At 27.0% G+C, this 19,890-nt stretch overlaps 4 protein-coding genes across 4 annotated transcripts; all 4 read left to right on the top strand.

Moving 5' to 3' along the window:
* Positions 1-1,039: 1,039 nt before the first annotated feature.
* LOC119688263 lies at positions 1,040-7,910 on the top strand. The gene is made up of 12 exons (XM_038102944.1): positions 1,040-1,356; positions 1,485-1,717; positions 2,218-2,394; positions 2,490-2,738; positions 3,782-4,058; positions 4,113-4,342; positions 5,058-5,234; positions 5,305-5,528; positions 6,811-7,022; positions 7,077-7,321; positions 7,382-7,555; positions 7,681-7,910. The coding sequence occupies exons 1-12, from the start codon at positions 1,129-1,131 to the stop codon at positions 7,907-7,909; spliced, it is 2,655 nt and encodes an 884-aa protein (XP_037958872.1). The 5' UTR covers positions 1,040-1,128; the 3' UTR covers position 7,910.
* Positions 7,911-9,893: 1,983 nt separating this feature from the next.
* Positions 9,894-12,066, top strand: LOC119688094. Its single transcript, XM_038102736.1, has 4 exons — positions 9,894-10,188; positions 10,257-10,498; positions 10,556-10,729; positions 11,282-12,066. Exons 1-4 carry the CDS (start codon positions 9,991-9,993, stop codon positions 11,508-11,510), a joined length of 843 nt encoding a protein of 280 aa, XP_037958664.1. The 5' UTR covers positions 9,894-9,990; the 3' UTR covers positions 11,511-12,066.
* A 2,036-nt stretch (positions 12,067-14,102) lies between these two features.
* Positions 14,103-15,199, top strand: LOC119662361. The gene is made up of 4 exons (XM_038071967.1): positions 14,103-14,300; positions 14,365-14,603; positions 14,657-14,842; positions 14,953-15,199. Exons 1-4 carry the CDS (start codon positions 14,103-14,105, stop codon positions 15,179-15,181), a joined length of 852 nt encoding a protein of 283 aa, XP_037927895.1. The 3' UTR covers positions 15,182-15,199.
* A 1,543-nt stretch (positions 15,200-16,742) lies between these two features.
* Positions 16,743-19,508, top strand: LOC119661864 (ubiquitin-conjugating enzyme E2 H-like). The gene is made up of 3 exons (XM_038071369.1): positions 16,743-16,812; positions 18,638-19,370; positions 19,474-19,508. The coding sequence occupies exon 2, from the start codon at positions 18,658-18,660 to the stop codon at positions 19,318-19,320; it is 663 nt and encodes a 220-aa protein (XP_037927297.1). The 5' UTR covers positions 16,743-16,812; positions 18,638-18,657; the 3' UTR covers positions 19,321-19,370; positions 19,474-19,508.
* Positions 19,509-19,890: the final 382 nt, after the last annotated feature.

The following is a 19,890-nucleotide window of genomic DNA, read 5'->3' as shown; positions in this document are numbered from 1 at the left end:
AAATTCAAGCTGCTTAAATATTAAAGTTTCATTCTGGCAGCAAGTATACTAGGTCTTACTCGATTTAGTGCCTCTTAACAGAAATATTCATTCCTACCATAAATAAGATTTCATATTAGAAGTGTAAATAAATGGAATTATTTCGCTTTTAAAAAATTTTGGTAGTTACATTTTTAGTGCTCACATAGTTATGAGCAATAATTGGAATATGTCAAATATAGAGAATATATTAATTGATCTCATATATATATTCTGTCAGAACATTTATGTTACATTTTGCTTGAGGTCTTCTCCTTTATACGCTTAAAAGTTTAATGAGTTGCATGTAAGTTGCATGACAGAGCAAGAATCACTTTCTACCGCACCTATAATCTCCATGTGGTAATTAAGTCTACAGTGTCCTGTAAGAAGTTCGGTATAGATTTTAATATCGTTTCTGCTAACGTTAAGGATGGCGTCAACTTTGATGTGTTCAGGATCAGTGAATCTTCTTCCGCATGCCTGTTTTGGTTCTCTAGTGTTCAAGTAGATTTTGTTTTTCCCGTTCACATAATAAATTATTTGAGAAGCTATTTGCTATCCCGAAGAAGGGCTCTGGACCAATGAAAGGAGTACATGAACTCTTCTTTGCTAGGGAGTCTGCTATTTCATTGCCCTTCGTGTCTCGGTACCCACATAAGAGTAACATAGTTCCTCGATGCTAGAGTATTGAAAAAGATATTTTTTGTATAAAATGTAAATATTATATTATGAATAATTAATTGGAAAGAAAAAAAATTAAACTATTTAATGCTATTAAAAGAGTTAATGCTAATAAAAAATAAATTAAAAGGTAATAATTTAATACATACTATTTAATGTATACTCGTAACTCAAAGCACAAAAAAGTCGTATCCTTCATATAATATCAATTAAACTACTAGTCAAGATAGAGTATTTTATATAAAGTACTAAAATTAGAACTAATATTTTCCATATGGATTTAGAAATAATATATTGCTTGTGTACAACTTGAAATATATGAAATGGTCAACATAATTATGTAGTGAAACACTGAATAATATACAAGAGGACTATTTAAGTTAATTTCTGGATTTTGTAAAATAATTAGATTTTCTCACATTTCTTATGGTAGATTTAACTACAGAAATGCCTGACCAACTCACTGCTATAATAGATGTCAATGAACTGAAGGAACTACGAAATTTATATCTTAAAGAATGGCCAAATAACTGTGTAGGTTATTATTGTTTAAACAACTTTATATCATGGTTGGAACGCGATCCAGAAATAAAAAACCTACATATTTACACACTTAACAACGACTGGCGAAGTGATGGCTTATTTCTAGTTGTGGTAAATTCATATAAAAATATACAATATAGTACATACTCGTATTATAAAACTAATAACAATTATTATTAAATTATTATTAAATTATAAATAAATTATTATTAAAAAATTATTTGAAAACATTTTTGTAGGATCGTTATCAGCTTTTTGTAAACTCCTTGTATGGCAAAATGAATAATGATTTATTAACGGAAGCAATATCACTGCTGGACTGGAAACATGGCTATAAGGTTAGCTCTTTTTTAAATAGACACCGACCTGCTGTACTCGACGTAGTGCATTCTAAACAATTAGAATTGGAATACGATAGTTTAACCGTGATGTATTATATGCCTTGTGCCACAGCACTCCAGTTGGATATTAAGTAAGAAACTATAAGAATTTAATATATATATATATATATAATTAATATAATAAGAAATTAATATAATATAAAATATAATATAAAATTAATCAAAAAAATATAACCAAAAATATATTAATAAAAAAAAATTTTATCCATATATGCTATATTTTCCTATTCAGTATTGAATCCAAAGTGGGTCCAAATCTACCATATGGATCTTTTGGCAACATAAAAATGTCATCACACCACGTATAGCCTAGTACGCGGTTTTCGATTAATTTTTTGAATGCAATGTTTTCATCTATCAAATCTCGATAATTATCATTCGAGATTAATATAATATATAATAATATATATATTATATTTAATTATATTTAGTTATATTTAATAATTCAAACTAATACTTATTATTTGTATTTATATAAATTAGAAAAATAGCTTATTGTATTTTAATTAATTTATTTAAATGTATTTATTGATATGCGTAATAATTAAATATTTATGTACTTAAATTATAGTTGTCCACAAGGATATGTTCTACGAACTTTATCGGTTGCAGATGCTGAAACAATTGACAACGTCTGGCCAAATCAGCATCAAGGCTCCCTATTTCTGATAAGGCGTTTAATATCTTGGAACGCAAATATGGGTGTTTATGTAGAAGAAACGAATGAATTGGTGGCCTGGTGTTTAAGGTATTATTTTGTACAAAGTTATTTTTTTATTAAATTATTATTTTATTAAATAAATTAATTAACAATGATAATTAAATTTTTTATTTAATTTTTAGGTTACAAGGTGGATTCTTGGGTGCTCTACAAGTAAAAGATTCTCATCAGCGTTTAGGTTTAGGTAGTCTTGTGACACGTGCCACATCACGTCGCATTGCAGAGTTAGGTGATGACGTCATGGCTTTAGTCGGTGAAAAAAATGTACCATCCCGAGCCACATTTGATAAACTCGGTTTTAAAGTAATTGATACTTGCCATTGGTTAAGATCTTTTCCCCTAGTGAAGGACTTTGAATGGCCTAATAATGAGTGACAACTTTTGGAATATATACATAAGCAGCTATATCTGAGTAATTAATAAAATTTCAAAAGAGAATTAATGATGAATAATGATGGATCAAAGAAATACTACTGCCTGTATGAGTAATATTATTTTATAATTTGTTGTAATTTTTTATTGTATTTATATTATTTTATATAAATTTTTCCTTATAAAATAATTCATGTCTTTATAAACATTTTGTTTTTATTTTAATTAAACCGATAAATATGTATGGGTATATATGTTATTATAAAAATTGAAAATTTCAATATTTCTTTTTAAAGTACTATTAAATTCAATTGCAAATTTTTTTTGCTCTCTTAGAATTTTATTTCAATTTTTTTGATTATATCATAATTATGGTTTTTTAAATAATAATTAGTAAACATTTCTAAAAAAACAAATCTACCATTAATTTATGTATAGATTTAATTTCTAAGTTATACTTTTACCGACTGAGACCTTCAACTACTGAGTTTTAGAGAAAAGATTTAGTAATCAGCATTCAATATGGAAGACTTTATACTAGTTAGTTTATAATGACACAATAGTATGTAATAATAAAATTTTATAAAGTTTTAAATTTCATATATCAAAATTATGTCAATTCAGTAAAACACAATATATAAAAAACACAAAAAAAAATAATATATTTTTTAAAATACTATATTTAATTGTAAACGTTTCTTCTTGGTAAAGAAGAGAAAAACCCATAAATTTATTATATTAAAAATATATTCTAAATTCAGCAAATGTAGAAGTTTTTTTGTAAATAGAAAGTCAACATAAAAGTATCTCGGCATAACATTAGATATGTCTTCTTAAAATGCTGGAGAGCTTTCATAGCTTAAATAAAAAACACTCAAGACAAAAAAGCTTTCAAAAAAGTTTATCTATGAAACTATAGTATTCAATTTCGTCAGCTTTTATACAGAAATGTATCGATAAGATACTCACATAAAACTCGAACAAAATATAATTGAAAACCAACAATTTTGTTTCATTGAATTTAGTTTCTCTAAAAGAGTAGAGGTATCACAACGATTGTATGTGATACTCTCGTCCCCAAAGAATTGACGTATATCAAGAAAATGGATGATAACTGCAATCAACTAACAAAAATTACAGATATTCATGAACTGAAAAGATTGCTTGAATTATACAAAGTGGATTGGCCTAAACATTGTGTGGGTTATTATTGTCTAGACAATTATATAAATTGGATAACGAAATATGGAGAAATAGAAAATTTAAGCATATATACACTGAACAATGATTGTCGCAAAGATGGTTTATTTTTAGTAGCAGTAAGTATTGATCTAATAAATTATATATAATTTTAATTAAAATATTTTACTCAGGATCGTTATCAATTGTTCATTAATAATCTTGAACAAGACAGTAACAATCAGGTGAACGAAGCGCTTTCACTCTTGGATTGGAGTTCCGGCTTTAATGAGTGTCCGATTTTAGAACGTTACTATCCAACAATTTTAGATTTGATTAAATCAAAAAATTTAAAATTAACGTGTGAGGGTATCAGTTCCATATTTCATATATCACGTCAAAAAGCATTGAACTTGGATATAAGGTATTTGTATATTGTGTATTCATACTTTTTTAGATCATCGTATGGTATGTGTGATGTTGAATGATATATCAAGTTTGAATTGTAGTAGAATTCATTATTAAATACAGTTTATTTAATAAATTTTTAAAATTGATGTGCACTAAGCGTGTACTTCACTTAAATCTACACTAGACAATAAATAAACCATGCTTTTTGCGACCTTACCTTTCTTTAGAATATGTATACAAATTTTCATGATTAGTTTTGTGAATCGGACCTTATCTGTCTCTTCGTCGCCATATAAAGAATAATTGTACAAATATTCATGATTATTTAGATTTATCTTTTTGCATCTCTTTGTCTTGTAGATTTGTCCAGTTTTCTTTTTGAACTTAAATTAGACTAAGTTCTGTGATTATCACGAAACAAGTCTAACATATTTATTTGGTATTCATTGCACCAAGTCGTATTCTCAGATTTATCAGTAGTATTCATTTGTTCAACTTTGTTTAGGACGCACAACTAATCTAATCTTTTCGAAAATAGCACCACTAATCTCATTGAGCGCATTGTATTATTATTCTTTTTAATAATAATAAAAATAAAAACAATAATGAAATTAAAAATAATAAAATTAAAACTAATAAATAAAATTGATAACAAAAATAAAAATAAAAATACTAAAAATAAATAGTGATTATTTTTAATACTTAATATATACTTTCACAAAAAATAGTTGTCCACAGGGTTTTTATTTATCTGGTCTTACTTTGGATGATGCAAAGTTCGTCAATGATAACTGGATATATAGACATCAGGGTTCATTATTTCTTATTGAGCGTTTGATTGCATGGAGTGTTAGTATGGGCTTATATGCAGCAAATACAAAAGAACTTATAGCTTGGTGTTTGCGGTAAGGATTATGCTAAATTTTATGTTCAATTTTGATTTGTTAAAAAAATTGGAATTTACATCTATTATAGTTCTCAATGCGGCTTCCTGACTATGCTTCATGTGAAGGATGGGTATAAAGGTTTGGGTTTTGGTAAAATTGTAGTAAGCGCTGCTACACGTCATTTTGCTGAATTAGGTTACGATACGTTAGCAATAGCCCGGGAAACAAATATTCCATCATGTAAATTGTTTGAAAAATTAGATTTTACAATTGTGGATAAATGTTATTGGCTGAAGCCAATAGAACAACATAGTCAATGATCAGAGATTGAAAGAGATAAATAATATTTACTGTCGCATTATTATTATATATATTATATATATTAGTTAAAAAGTGTTATGTATTACATATAAATAAAATGAGCCAATTTTTTTAATCCCTTTGATTATATTTTAATATTCATGATTACAGTACTTTTTCTTGTTTACAGTACTGCAATCTGATGATCCAATTTTCCATCACATTTTCAATGATTTAAAATCATTCTTCACATAAAGTGTGATTGATGTTGCCTTTTTAGATAGGAATCCATTTGGCTTCTCAGCATTGGCAAATAATTCCCAGAATTACCACAAAAATTAGTCTTCCGGATTCAGATCATATAAATTTTTAAAACAAACAACGGATATGTTTCTGAAACGAAGTTGTTATCAAACTCTATTTTCAATAAGCTAACGATCACTAAAATATAGCATATAACATAGCACCATTTTGCTATAATCGGCACCATCTTGCTTACAGTATTTCGCGACAAAAAACCTTGAGACGGCTTGAAATGCCGACATAAAAAAGACCCTCCTCGAAGTAATGTGAAAGCGGTTCCGCTGGGAAAATAAATCTCGGCAAAGAGGGGAAGTTTTAGTCCGTAAACTACATATTAATGTTAGGGACTCGGGCACATTATTCCGACGACGTTCGGTGTGATGATGCATAATGTTTTCGAATGGTATGATGTATACCAAAATTAAAGCAAATGTTATATGTAATGTTGTCATCTATTCTAAATTGAATTCTATATAAATTTAGTTATATATGTAGTTAATAAATAAATTTTAAATTATACTCGAGTGATGGCAATACATTTTTTAAAAATCGTTTCTACATTTCTAGATGTTACTATTCTCCGTCTTTATTGACTGGTTAATTGCTATCATTATTAAAATTTTTTTTATTGCTTTCTTAAGTAGATATCTTTTTAAAGAGACTGACTAGCAGACATACATATTATAGTTTAGGGACTAGAACTCAATTAAATTTTCAATTTCTGTAATTTTGTAATGTTTCATCAATTTATAGCGCACTGGAGAGCGTACTAACATTACTATACATAGATTTAGCCAAAAATTTAAATATGAGAAAAAAGAAGTGCTGGAAACATGTAGAGAGCTTATGTTTTAAGTAAAAAAGGTAATTTTAAGATAAGCACTCTCCACTAAATAAAATGTTTCTCTTTCGTAAAAAGCACGAAATATAATAATGAAAGAATGATTAGTAATATTAGTCTAAGAAGTATAAAGACCGTACAAGGGTCTTTAAATCGAATACAATATGTCGAATAAGTTAATTGAAATACCACAAGAAGAATGGCCAGTTTTACGCGATTTATATATAGACAAGAAGACGTATTCATGCTCATATTTTTTGATAGAAAATTATATTCAATGCAAGCAAAAGAAACCAGAGGAAAAAGTGCGTATATTGTCACTAAACGGAGATTGGCGGAGTGATGGTACTTTCATATTAGAGGTTGGGTTGTGCTTTTCTATATAATTTACTTAACCGTCTTATCTATTTTGACAGCATTGCTTAATGACACCAATTTATATTTTTGCTAACACGCTTTGTACAAATAATGAACGCCTTTTACAAGCACTTCATTGTCTCGATACTGAAAACCTTCTCCTATTCTATGGAGTTCAGGAACATGTTAAGCCGACTTTAGACAAATATTTAAGAGATCTCGATATTGATTTAGAAACATGTGATTTCACCAATTGCGTTTGGTACCATCTTGACAAGGAGAAAGCAGAAGAGTTTTCACAGGAGTAATGAAATTGTTTTTATGTATAAAAATATGGTATTTGTGCAAATTGGTCATGTTTTAGGGCTCCCAGTGGTATTCAATTAATAAAACTAGAACAACGGCATGCAGCAAAAGTGGACAGCGTTTGGCCACATCGTAATCCCGGCACTGTAGCTTTCGCGGATTTCTTGATAAGAAATAATGATGGCGTGGGTGTAATAAATGAAACAGGCGAATTAGTTGCTTGGTGTACACGGTAATTTTATAACTGTATAATGAATAAATACATTTAATATTTCTTTTATGTAAAACATTCTTAACATTCAATATTTTTATTATTTATTCATATTATTATTATTTTTAATATTTTTGTACTAACAGTTCACCTTTGGGTGCATTAGGTTTATTACAAGTTATGGACTCACATAAACGTTTAGGTTTGGGTAGCCTAGTAGTGCGGAAATTATCACGTATATTGGCGAAGAATAACATAGAAATTATGGCACCAGTAGTATTTGAAAATGTGGCTTCACGTTCAATGTTTGAGAAATTAGGTTTCAAAGCCATCGACAATGTATATTGGGCCTTTAGACCTATTAAAAAAATTTAAATCTTGCATTAAAAAATAATTTATAATTGTTATTATTTTCAATTTGAAATAACTTTTAATCATAAATTTGCTCATAATATGACCGCTTGATAGTCGATAAATTTGTTTTCATTATTTTACATATCGGCAGACAAATTCTTTAAATAATAGTATATATATATAGATATACATATTTATTGTGTATTTAAGTTGTTATCACTATTAAAGTACGAGTGAAAGAGAGGAATATACTATATGTAAAATAACAATTTTAAATGAAATAAAATAAAACTTTAATATAACAGTTTAATATTGGTTTTATTATATACTCGATATATGTATGTGTTATTTAATTTTAGAACAGAATAGAAATAAACAGTGTTTCGGCTCCTCACGGAGCGAAGCTTAGCAACCGCAGTTGATCTTTCGTGCTGCTATAGACTCTAACCGTACAGAAGACATTCCGCACTTTTAATGAAAGTCAAAATGTCAGTCGTAAAGTCGAGTAAAGTCGACAATTTATCTCTTCGGATAGACCCATTATGTTAAGGTGATAACGCAGTCCATGCTGATCCTTTAAATATCACACCAACAACCTCAACTCTGTTCTAGGGAAACAGGAAGGATATCTTACCGTTACTGTAGGGACGAACCAGCTCTTTAGGCTTTTTAATTACTTTTTTTCATTAAGAGTTATGTATATTTTAGATGTAAAGAATACGTAAACACTTACAACTACTGACCGAATTTACTTTCAGACTTTCGTTTGTATGAATGAATGTATGTATGAATAGAAACTTAAATGGATTATATGTATATTATAGAATTGATTTAAATTCTTAACGAAAGTACTATTTTATATTTAAACTATTCATATTAAGTTCTATCAGTGCTTTAGATAAGATATTATTATCTCCATCTGATAAAGAAAAAAACGTGGAAACAGTCGTTGACTAATATACCAATAAGGAGAAGCTGCTCTAGAGTCTTGTATTTTTTATGGATTATAGTGATAGAACAAAAACTTTTACCAATTATTTAGGAACTAAACACATGGAGTTCAGAAACGTAAAGCTTCTTGGTTTTGTATTCTACAGTTAATAGTGGTAGATTTATTTATATTATGGGACTGATTTCATTATATCTTGCTCTTTTTTTACTATTGAATTCGTTTTCAATTATTCTTAATATATGTTTCAAATGATTTATAGAATTTTGTTAAAAGATTTCATTTATGTAAAATCTAATTTTTCGTACGAAAAATTAACATAAAACTTCATATACAAAAAAATGTTCTTCAAGATTTATTTTATATAATTATTATTATAACATTTTATTTTATTTTAAATCAATATTTTATGCGGAATGGATGTTAGTACTGGGTTTTAGTTCCAATTGTGTTTGAAATTCATTATTGATTTTGCCGACCTATTTTGTGTGTAAATTGTTTGATAACGTTTGAGTGGACATGTCTGATTATAATTTCCAATCCGACTTTGGAATCATGTATATTGTAAACTCTTAGCGTTCAAAAAAGCGTAGATACTTATATCTATGAAAAAAATATGAAAGTTCGACATCAGAACACCAGTATTGTCATGAATTTCAATGATATAGAAACTGTTAAGCAAACTTAAATAAAATAATTATCTAAACAGAAATAAGATAGTAAATCCGAACGATCTTAAAGTTATTAAGTAAATAACAAAGAAGATATTCTCTGGTAAATAATGTAATAAATGCAGTAAAAGCAAATTTTGTTTGCTTTGACACATTGAGATGGAAGCAAGAGAAGAGCATGTAAGAGCAAATAAAGAGCAAATAAAGAGAAATAAAGAGCATATAAAGAACATATAAGAGCATGCAAAGAGCATATGTAGAGCCAATAAAGAGTAGGAGTTGTAAGTGAGAATGACATTACTTTAAAAAACTATCCTCCTATTGTCTCTCCCGGTTTACAAATGGCATATTTAAAACGAGAAATTGAGTAAACAGTGTCAGTTTGACAGAAGTAATAAGTGTTTGGCTACATAAAATCTCTAAATAAAATTTTTATATATCAAATATTAAATAGATATTTTTAATAGCATTTATCGGAAAATATGTCGAACAAACTAATTGAAATCGCACAAGAAGACTGGCCAGCTCTACGTGATTTGTACAAGGAAAAGAAACAGTTTGCAAGCTCATATTTTTTAATACAAAACTATATTTCATTGAAAATAAAGAATTCCGAGGAAAACGTAAGAATATTATCGCTTAATGGTGATTGGAAAGACGATGGCACTTTTATATTGAAGGTAATTATGTACGAGTATTCGAAAAAAAAAAAAATTTACTTAACATAATATATCTACTTATTTAATAGCACTGCTTCAAGAAATTCACTTACACTTTTGTAAATACTCTCAGTACAAATCAAGAACGTCTATTGCAAGCGCTCCATTGTCTTGACCCCAATAAGGAACTATTTTTGTATGGCTTCCAGGAACATGTTAAACAAACTATAGATAATTATTTTAAGTGTTTTACAATGGACACAACTTCGATATACAGTGGAACCAATTGGTTCCATCTTGATAAGGAGAAGGCAGAACAGTTTTCGATTGAGTAAGTTACTTTTACTTTTAAAATCTGTGGTTTGAATATAATGTAGTTATATTTAAGGGCCCCCACTGGTATTAAATTGATTAAATTGGAACCACGTCATGCAGAAAAAGTGAACAGTATTTGGCCACATCGTGGACCTGACTCAATTGATTTTGTCAATTATATAATAAAAAACGACATTTGTGTGGGTGCAGAAGATGAATCAGGGGAATTAGTTGCATGGTGTTTACGGTATGAAATTATACAATTCTAAAATTATATATATTATATATTTTGTGGTTGTATGTTAATCAAGGTTTGTTTTGCTTTTGGGTGGGGGCATTTGTAATAGTTTTTACATACACTACAAGCTGTTTTGAAATAAATTACTTTGATATGTATATAAAGTATATATCATAAAATATATCATACTGAGTATGAACATTAGTGTATTTCTTATCTTTATATTCGCAATTGCCATGTATAGGCTATAGCTATATTATTTTACCTTTAAAAATAGTCACAATTGTGAAATGGCGCTGCAATGTTATTTATATATATAATAAATAATATATTTTATGTTTATATAATAATAATATAATATATTTTGTTTATATACTATATACACAATCAGCCTTTTTTCTACCTTAATATTTTTGTTCCATAAGTGTACTTTCCTTCTTTAAATATGCTTCATATAAATACACATTATATTGTAATTACATTAGTTTGAGTATAAATAATAAGTATATAATAATAATGTCAATATCTCAGATATTATGTTTAAATTTTTTATATTCACAGTTTACCTTTGGGATCTTTGGGTTTATTACAAGTTGTGGACTCACATAAACGTTTGGGTTTGGGAAGCCTGATGGTGCGGACATTATCACATACCTTGGCGAAAAATAACATAGAAGTTATGGCTCCAGTAGTATTTGAAAATGTGGCTTCACGTTCAATGTTTGAGAAATTGGGCTTCAGAGCTATCGATAAGGTATACTGGGCTCCAAGACCGACCAAGCAAGCATAATACTTTACAGTTATATATAATATTTTATAATAATTCATTTATTTCTCATTATAAATATGCTTACTATATTAAAAGATTGATAGTACATAATTTAGGTATAATAATAATAAGTACACCATTTGTATTATTTTTAAACTGAGGCGCGTATGAACTATGCCCAGTGATATATCCACATATACTTAATAGTTAATATATCATAATTTCTTAAGTTCCTTAAGTTAATAAATACATTTCATAGTTGGTTAAATCAGCAATAATTTGGTTAAATTTTGTAAACCCTTAAAGGTAATATTTTTAAAAAAATCGATAAGAAAAAATTTGAAAGAATATACGTATTTATATGAAGAAGTGTCTCAGGTGCAAGTTTTTAGAATGGAAGTCAATGAAGGGCGTATAATTAAAAGTAGCAGATGTTTTAATATATGTGATAAATAAAGTTTATGTTTGTATAATGCAAACTAATATATGCAACTCAATTTAATTTAAAATAAAATATTAATCTACTTAATAAAATAAATTAGTAATAATATGTGAAAAAGACCAATCATATGCGAAATATGAGTGATAAAAAAATGTAATTTAAGTAAATTAACCACTATAAATTATATATAATAAATTTTCAATATACAGTGCACTGCTGATTTATATATATATATTTATATATTTATTGAATTAAATTTAATATTTTTTGTATTTTTTTGTCTTTACATAACCAAACAAAGTTGTTTGTTAGGATGTTATTATGTCTTATATTAATGATAATTATAAAAATCTGTTTAATTTTTAAAGTTGTCATTTTTAATATAAAGTTTTAATTAATATTTTTAAATAAATAAATATAATTATTATGAATAATAATTTGATTTTTAAATGAGAGCTGCATCTCGATGAGAAGTATGAATGGAAACTTATGTGAATATATATCTTATAAAAGTCGCTTTAATTGTAAAAAAAATAATATATAATATTTTTCTATAAAACCATGTTTTATAAAAAAGAGATTTTAATTTTTCGATATTAACAATTTTAAAAACTGATTATCTTCATTTGATAGAGACAGAAGGTCTAGAAAGTAGTGGGTTCTCTGGAGAATATCAGTAAAAGTATAGTATTTTGAATATAGAATTAGAATGAAAGGTTAAACCGAAAAACAAACCTAGTAATCAGTTGAAGAAATAATTATAGAGAAAACAGTACATTCGTATTAGAGTAGGCCTTAGTTGTATTAGGAAAGAAATGGTTCTTGTTGATTAGATAGATAGTACCTTATTGGAGGGGGGGAAAGTTCAAAAAAAAAATATTAAAATAAATTAAACAAATACAATTTGATTCAGATTCGACTGTGACGTGTGTGAAATAGTATAAAATTTATATTATATGTATTTCAATAATAGGAATACTCATTGTAATAGGATGAAAATTCAAATACATGAAGTTTGTTTTATAACTTTAAATATTTTAACTTTTTTTCTAGTACAATATATATTACTATTATTGACTTCAAATGTGAAGTTGTAGTTCTTTTCAATATAAATCAAAAAACTTTGCATGGGAGAAAGAGAGAAATTTCGATTAAAATATGATGACTGTAATCAGACTTTCAGTGTTCCTCACGGTGGTCAAAATCGTCTTGCTCTCTAATAAATTTCAAAATTGGCGCGTATTAGTAGTAAATTTGTGTATTTTTGCTTGGATGTATAATCATATAATAAAACAAATAATTATTTTTTAAATTTAGGAACAAAAGTAGGAAATGGACAATTGTGCCATGACTCTCTGTATAATATGCCTTTTGGTCATGACCATAAGAGCGTCAAATTTCCGGGACCATTCGTCATATGATTGTCTTTATATTGTAAAGACAATTCTTCTTTATCTTTATATATGATTGTCATGATGCTATTGGAATTTTGAAAAGAAAAATTCATATCAATTATTTATATACAGTTATTTTATAAGTGCGCTTAATGTATATCATTATGCTAATAGATATTTTTCTTATTAGTAAGTTGTTTGATAAGGTATACATAATGGCTGTTCGCGAATTGAATGGTTCAGATAACAGTTTCTATGCAAAAATTTTTGTTTTTTTTTTACATTTTTTCTTCAAACTAATCTCATTTTCTATAAATCAGCCTATATTTCTAATCTGATAAACTTTACTTAATAGATTTTTAGTAACTACGTTCGACTATATTTATTATTATTTTTATTTCCTTGGTGTACTTTGGGTAAAGACACCGCTATTAGTAAGAGCATAGGGCGGTGATATTCGACTATAATACTATTTAATTTTTTTTTAAATCAAAATTAATGTTGTTAGTTTAATTTAATATAGTCCGGTATTTGTTAAATACATTTAAAGAGCAAGAAAATATTTAATAATATTAAAAGGCTCGAAGAGCCAAGTCTTAGACATTTAAAGAGAACTTTCTGTTTACGTTAGAAAAATCTAGAGCGTAAAATGGGCTTTGGGGCTTATTCATTGTGTTTTAAGCATTGATAACATTTAAACAAATAGCATATTTAGTTTGAAGAAATAAGAAAGTAAATTGTGGTTTTTCATATTTTAATTATATTTTTTTAAAAAATATGTCAAATAAGTTAATCGAAATCCCAGAAAATGAATGGCCAATTTTACGTGATTTATATATACACGTGCAAAACTCTTCATGTGCATATTATGTAATACAAAATTATATTTTATTAAAAATTACAAATCCAGAAGAAAATATACAAATATTATCACTCAATGGAGATTGGAAAGAGGATGGTACCTTTATATTACAGGTAAGTATCTATGAGTGTTTCAATGAAATTACTTGGTATAAATATTATAATACATTTTTAATAGCACTGCTTAATAGAACCGATTTACACATTCGTAAACACACTCAGTACAAATCACGAACGTCTATTACAAGCGCTTCAATGCCTTGACAATCAGAAGAATCTTTTGCTCTACGGTTCCCAACAAAATATTAAACCGACTATAGATAAATATTTGTACGATCTTAAAATCGACACAACTTCTGCATATCGTACCATTTTATATCACATGAATAAGGAGCAAGCATTGCAGCTTTCGTATGAGTAAAGAACTTAGTCACTTCTTTGTAGATAATAAATAATCTATTGATATCCAGTCCTTTTAGGATTTCAAATGGTGTTAAATTAATAAAACTGGAACCAAGACATGCAGAAAAAGTGAACAGCATTTGGTCACATCGTGGCCCCGGTACAGTTGCTTTTGTGGAGCTTTTAATACGAAACTATGATGGTGTGGGCATTATAGATGAAACAAGTAGTGAACTAGTAGCTTGGTGCTCACGGTAATTTTATAAATGCATATTTAATATAAGTAATTATATTATATTTAATATTGTAAAGTAATTATATTTATACCCAACATTTTCTTTATTTTTAATTTTCTTACTAACAGTTTACCTTTAGGCTGTTTGGGTTTTTTGCAAGTTATGGACTCACATAAACGTTTGGGCTTGGGTAGCATAATGATACGGAAGTTATCTCATACTTTAGCAAAAAATAATATTGAAGTTATGGCTCCAGTAGTTTTTGATAATGTAGCTTCACGTTCATTATTTGAGAAATTGGGTTTCACAGTTATCGATGATGTGTATTGGGTTTTAAGACCAGCTAAAGCAACATAGCGATTGCATTGAGTGGCGTTCGCCTTGATCATATGTATATATATTTTTAATTGTAAATATGGTCTTAAGTCTAATAAACTCAACATTAACATAATCACATATATTTAATTACTTGTTTTTATATTAAGTAAGTATATTGATCTAAAATTTTAATTGATTTCATTTTTTAAGATCCATATGATATATAGTAAGTATCAGAGCAATTTCATCTCCAGAGCAAAAAGTGCAAATAATTATTTTTAAAATTATAGTTTAAGTCTATATAAATAAATAAATACATAGATGAATAAATCAATGTTATAAATATTAAATAAATATTAAAATTTAAATATATAAGAAAAATATGCATTATATATAAATATATGAAATATATATTTCAAAATTTTTATAAAGGCAGTATAGTATATCAATTGTATCGTAAAAATGAAGTTAAAAAAAATTATTCAACTTTTATAAATTTTAATTTATTAATTAATCATTAATTTTTATTCTAATTTTGTATTTAATTTTATATAAAATTTCATACACCAAAAACACAAACAAAATATTAGTTGAGAATCGAAATATCTAATCAATAGATCTTTCATTTGGTCTTTAGAAAGACCGAAAACAGCTTTCAGACTTGTAAAAGGCGGCTGCTAGAATACGAAAGATCTTACAAATGATCTTTCGCAAGATTTTTGAATATGGTGAACTGAAAAATCGCTGCAAAGATTACCCTCTTAATGTATAAAAGTTTAATGTGATACTGGTAATAATACTCATAATTGGTACGTCCTATTTTGTAGGTCGCTTTCGAAATGACTATGCAAAATAATTACGATACATAATAAATTGAATATCTATACTTTCAAAGTGGTACATACAAAAAATATATCAAATTGGTTTCTGGAGAAACCATGCTACTATTCTGCCATTGTCTTTAAAATGAGGTAGGAATAATGTTGAAGAACACAAGCACTTTAGTATAAAATCCATATAAAGTATAAAGAAGAAAATAGTTACAACTTATAAGGGGTTTTCTGTTGATGTCTCAGTAATATAAAATTACTTGCGTATCGTTTTTCATATCATTCCTGTTATTTTAACGATTATCGTAATCGTTTTGTGTACTTTGCCCGAAACGAATTTGATAGCAATATTACAAGTTCCTTCAAACGTTTTTGATTAAAAAACTTAACTACATGTTTTTTTATTCGTACCCTTCTCTTACACTTTTGGTCATACTGCCAACTTCACATGTTCCAAATTTAAAAAAAACATATTTAATGAACTTGATCGACTCAATTGATGAATAAGTACCAATTCTTTGCTTAGGTTATCAGTCAATTCCTTTAAAGTTCGATCCTCTCGACTGTTTTACTGGCTCCTTGAGGCGTAACGGATGATGCGTAGATTAAAAATCTATAGGACACACTATTGTGAATTGTAAATAAGTTCAGAAAATTAGATACATTTGAATATAATAAGAAGTTGGCAATTCTCTTTCTTTTCGGATCGGGTTAATTTAACAGGCACTTCAATTGCTAAAGATGTTAGAAAATGTAAATCAGTCTGTGGTCTTAGCTCACGTGCGTAAGTTGACTTTGAGGTAATAAGTGAAAATATTATCTTTTCTTGACCAATTTTTTGTAAGTAAATTGAAATTAAGTTTCTTGATTTATAGACCAAAAATTAAAAAAGATTTATTTAAAAAATACGTTTTCTCCAAAAATTAATTATTATAAATGAATAAATTAATAACACACATTTTTAATGTATTTTAAAAGTGTATATAATTTGAATTTTTTTTTATTCAATTATTGCAATTAAAAATATTAAATTCATATATAATATATATCATATAAGTAAGAGTGCATATATATATATACATTTTTGAATATATTTATGATTAAATATATATTTGTAAAATAATAATTTTTCAATTTTATGAAAATAATTTTGAGTGTTTTAAGCAATTTTTTTTTAACAACAATTTAAGTGAAATTAAAGTTTAAATATATATATTAAAATTCAGCTAAACTGGCGTTCAAATGTATTCGCATTCTTTTAGAATGAACTTGTACTTAAGGATTTCTAAATAAATAAATTAAATAAAAATAGATAAAAATTAATGAAAATAAAACAATTAAAAATTAAAAAATTTTTAAAGTTAAATTTTATTTAATTCTTTGATCATATCCTCGTGTTAATAGTTCAGTATGAATAATTAATATGTAAAAATGAAGAGACAATATTAATTTAAAAATAAAGACTATTATTTTTTATTAATAAATAAATAGAAATAAAAAAGATATGAGGACATAAAAAAAATTAAATAATACACAAAATATTATTTTATTTTTATTATTTTGTTTATATGTCCTTATATCTTTTTGTCATACATTTAATTTCTATTAATTTTATTTTAAATTATTTATAATAAATATATCTAGTTCTATAGACAAGTTCCATTTCTTCTATCAAAAAATTTAGAGAGCATTGTAAATGTTTTATTTAGATACTTTGTTCTACGTTTTTCAATTGGATTGGAGCAGGCAAAACCCAATAAGGCGTTATAGGTACTCTTGAATGATTAATCCCAAGTAAGGTTGAGAAACGTTTTCCAGGTTAAGTATCAAGTTTACACCTTTCGATTGAAATTTGAATTGCGAAATACGAGGCAGTTAGTTCAGCATTACTCAACTGTATGCAAAGTTTCTCGGAAATATATTTGATATTTGAAATTGTTCTCCTAATATGCAACAGTATATGCGTAAGTATTTGTTATTTAAATGTTGCTAGATAGATATAAATTTAGATTAACCATTGTTTTTTATGAGAAACACTTTAGCTTAATAGCTTATATGATTGTTAAAAACAGAACTGAAGGATTGATTCCATGCCAAAATTCAGTTCGCACTACAAACTGAAATGTTAAGTATAGTTATATGTGTAAGCTTAGATAGTTTCGTTCCTTGATACTCGATACATATCAATGACTGAAACTATAGCAATTATTGGATATTTCCATTTAAAGTTTGTTTTAAAAATACGGATTGATACAGTTGTGCTTAGGTCAGTTAATGAAAAGAATTTATATGAAAACAGACAAAAATGGAGTGTTATTTGTATCTAATAAACCATATTTTGTATGGTTTGGTTTTGTACGTATTTTTTTTATGAGAAATAATGCTTACAAATACACAAACAAAATTATATATGAATAAAAATGTTATTACTAGGAATTCAATCTGAGTTCGCAAAATATGGATAAGATTTAATAATTTCTAAATAAGCAAACTCTCAATTTTTGTCACTATTGAACTTGGGTGACGCAATTCTTTTTGGCGTAGAGTTAAGTAAACAATAATGCTAATGAAATTAATTTCTTTTAAAATCAGTAAATTATTAAGTAATTTTATTAAATTATTATATATTATTGTATGCATAGTATTTTTTCTTTAATACTTTTAGGGTGATTTTGGACTGGAACAATGGCAAGCGAACGACGTAAGGCTTTGGATGTTAAGAAACTTATTGAGGGCGAGTTTGAAGTTAAATTTATTGAAGGCTATAATTTATTTCATGTTAAATTTTATGGTCCTGATGATACTCTGTATAAAAATGGTGTTTGGAAAATTCAAGTTCAATTGCCTGCGAATTATCCACGTAACCCACCAGCAATAAATTTTTTGAATCGCATTTATCATCCAAATATTGATGCATTATTTGGAACAATATGTTTGGATCTGTTGAATGAACATTGGTGTGCCAAATATAATTTGAATAATGTCTTTGATCATTTTTTGCCATCTCTTCTACTTCAACCAAATCCTACAGACGCACTTAATAAGAAAGCAGCCGATTTATATCTTCACCAACCGGAGAACTATTTGAAAAGAGTGGCTAGTTATATTGATCTTTACGCCACTGAAGAGATATTAAGCAAATTCGTTCCAAAGGAGCCTACTGAAAGTGATATCAGTGATGACGAAGGGCCATTGGAAGGTTATCCTGAGAAGTCAGAAACTGATGGAAATGATGAGAATGCTGTGAAAAACTTTCCTGAAACACTTGAAACAATAAAGGCAATATGTATGGAAATTGAGCAAAGTACTAGTAAGGCTAGTTCTGATGTTAATTGCGATCAGAAATAGTAGCAAAGAGATTCTGAAAAATGTGTTAGTTAAATCAAATTCCAAATCAGGTTAGTTGATTCTTATTATTTTATATTTTCTATATAAAATTTAAAGTTTCTTTTTTTCTATGTCGTCACCAACAATGCTTTCGTTTACCTATGGCGTTCTCAGAAATACGAATATTATTTAAAATCTTAAATACTTCTAATATTTCAAAAGATTAATCATTTCAACTTTATTTGAAAATTTATACTTACTATGAGTGCATATACCATATATGTATATAGTATAGAAGCTTTTATTACCTATATTACATATATATGTTGAATACACTTAAGCGAAAGTATATGCTATATATATTGTATGTATATGTATTGCTATATATATTGTATGTATATTTCAAAAAAATTGAAATACTTACGATTATAGATTATATGTATAAGAATGTTTTTGTGATGTCCTTCTCTGAAACTATTCATATAAGAACTTATGCACATGATATGCAAATATATTAAATAAAACACTTAAGAAAAATATGGAAAAACTTTTCTAGTTTTTTTTATTCGTAGTAGATTACTACATCTTTTT

Source organism: Teleopsis dalmanni, chromosome X (genome assembly GCF_002237135.1).
Source record: "Teleopsis dalmanni isolate 2A chromosome X, ASM223713v2, whole genome shotgun sequence".
Classification (NCBI taxonomy): Eukaryota; Metazoa; Arthropoda; class Insecta; order Diptera; family Diopsidae; genus Teleopsis; species Teleopsis dalmanni.
This window is presented reverse-complemented; position numbering and strand designations above follow the sequence as displayed.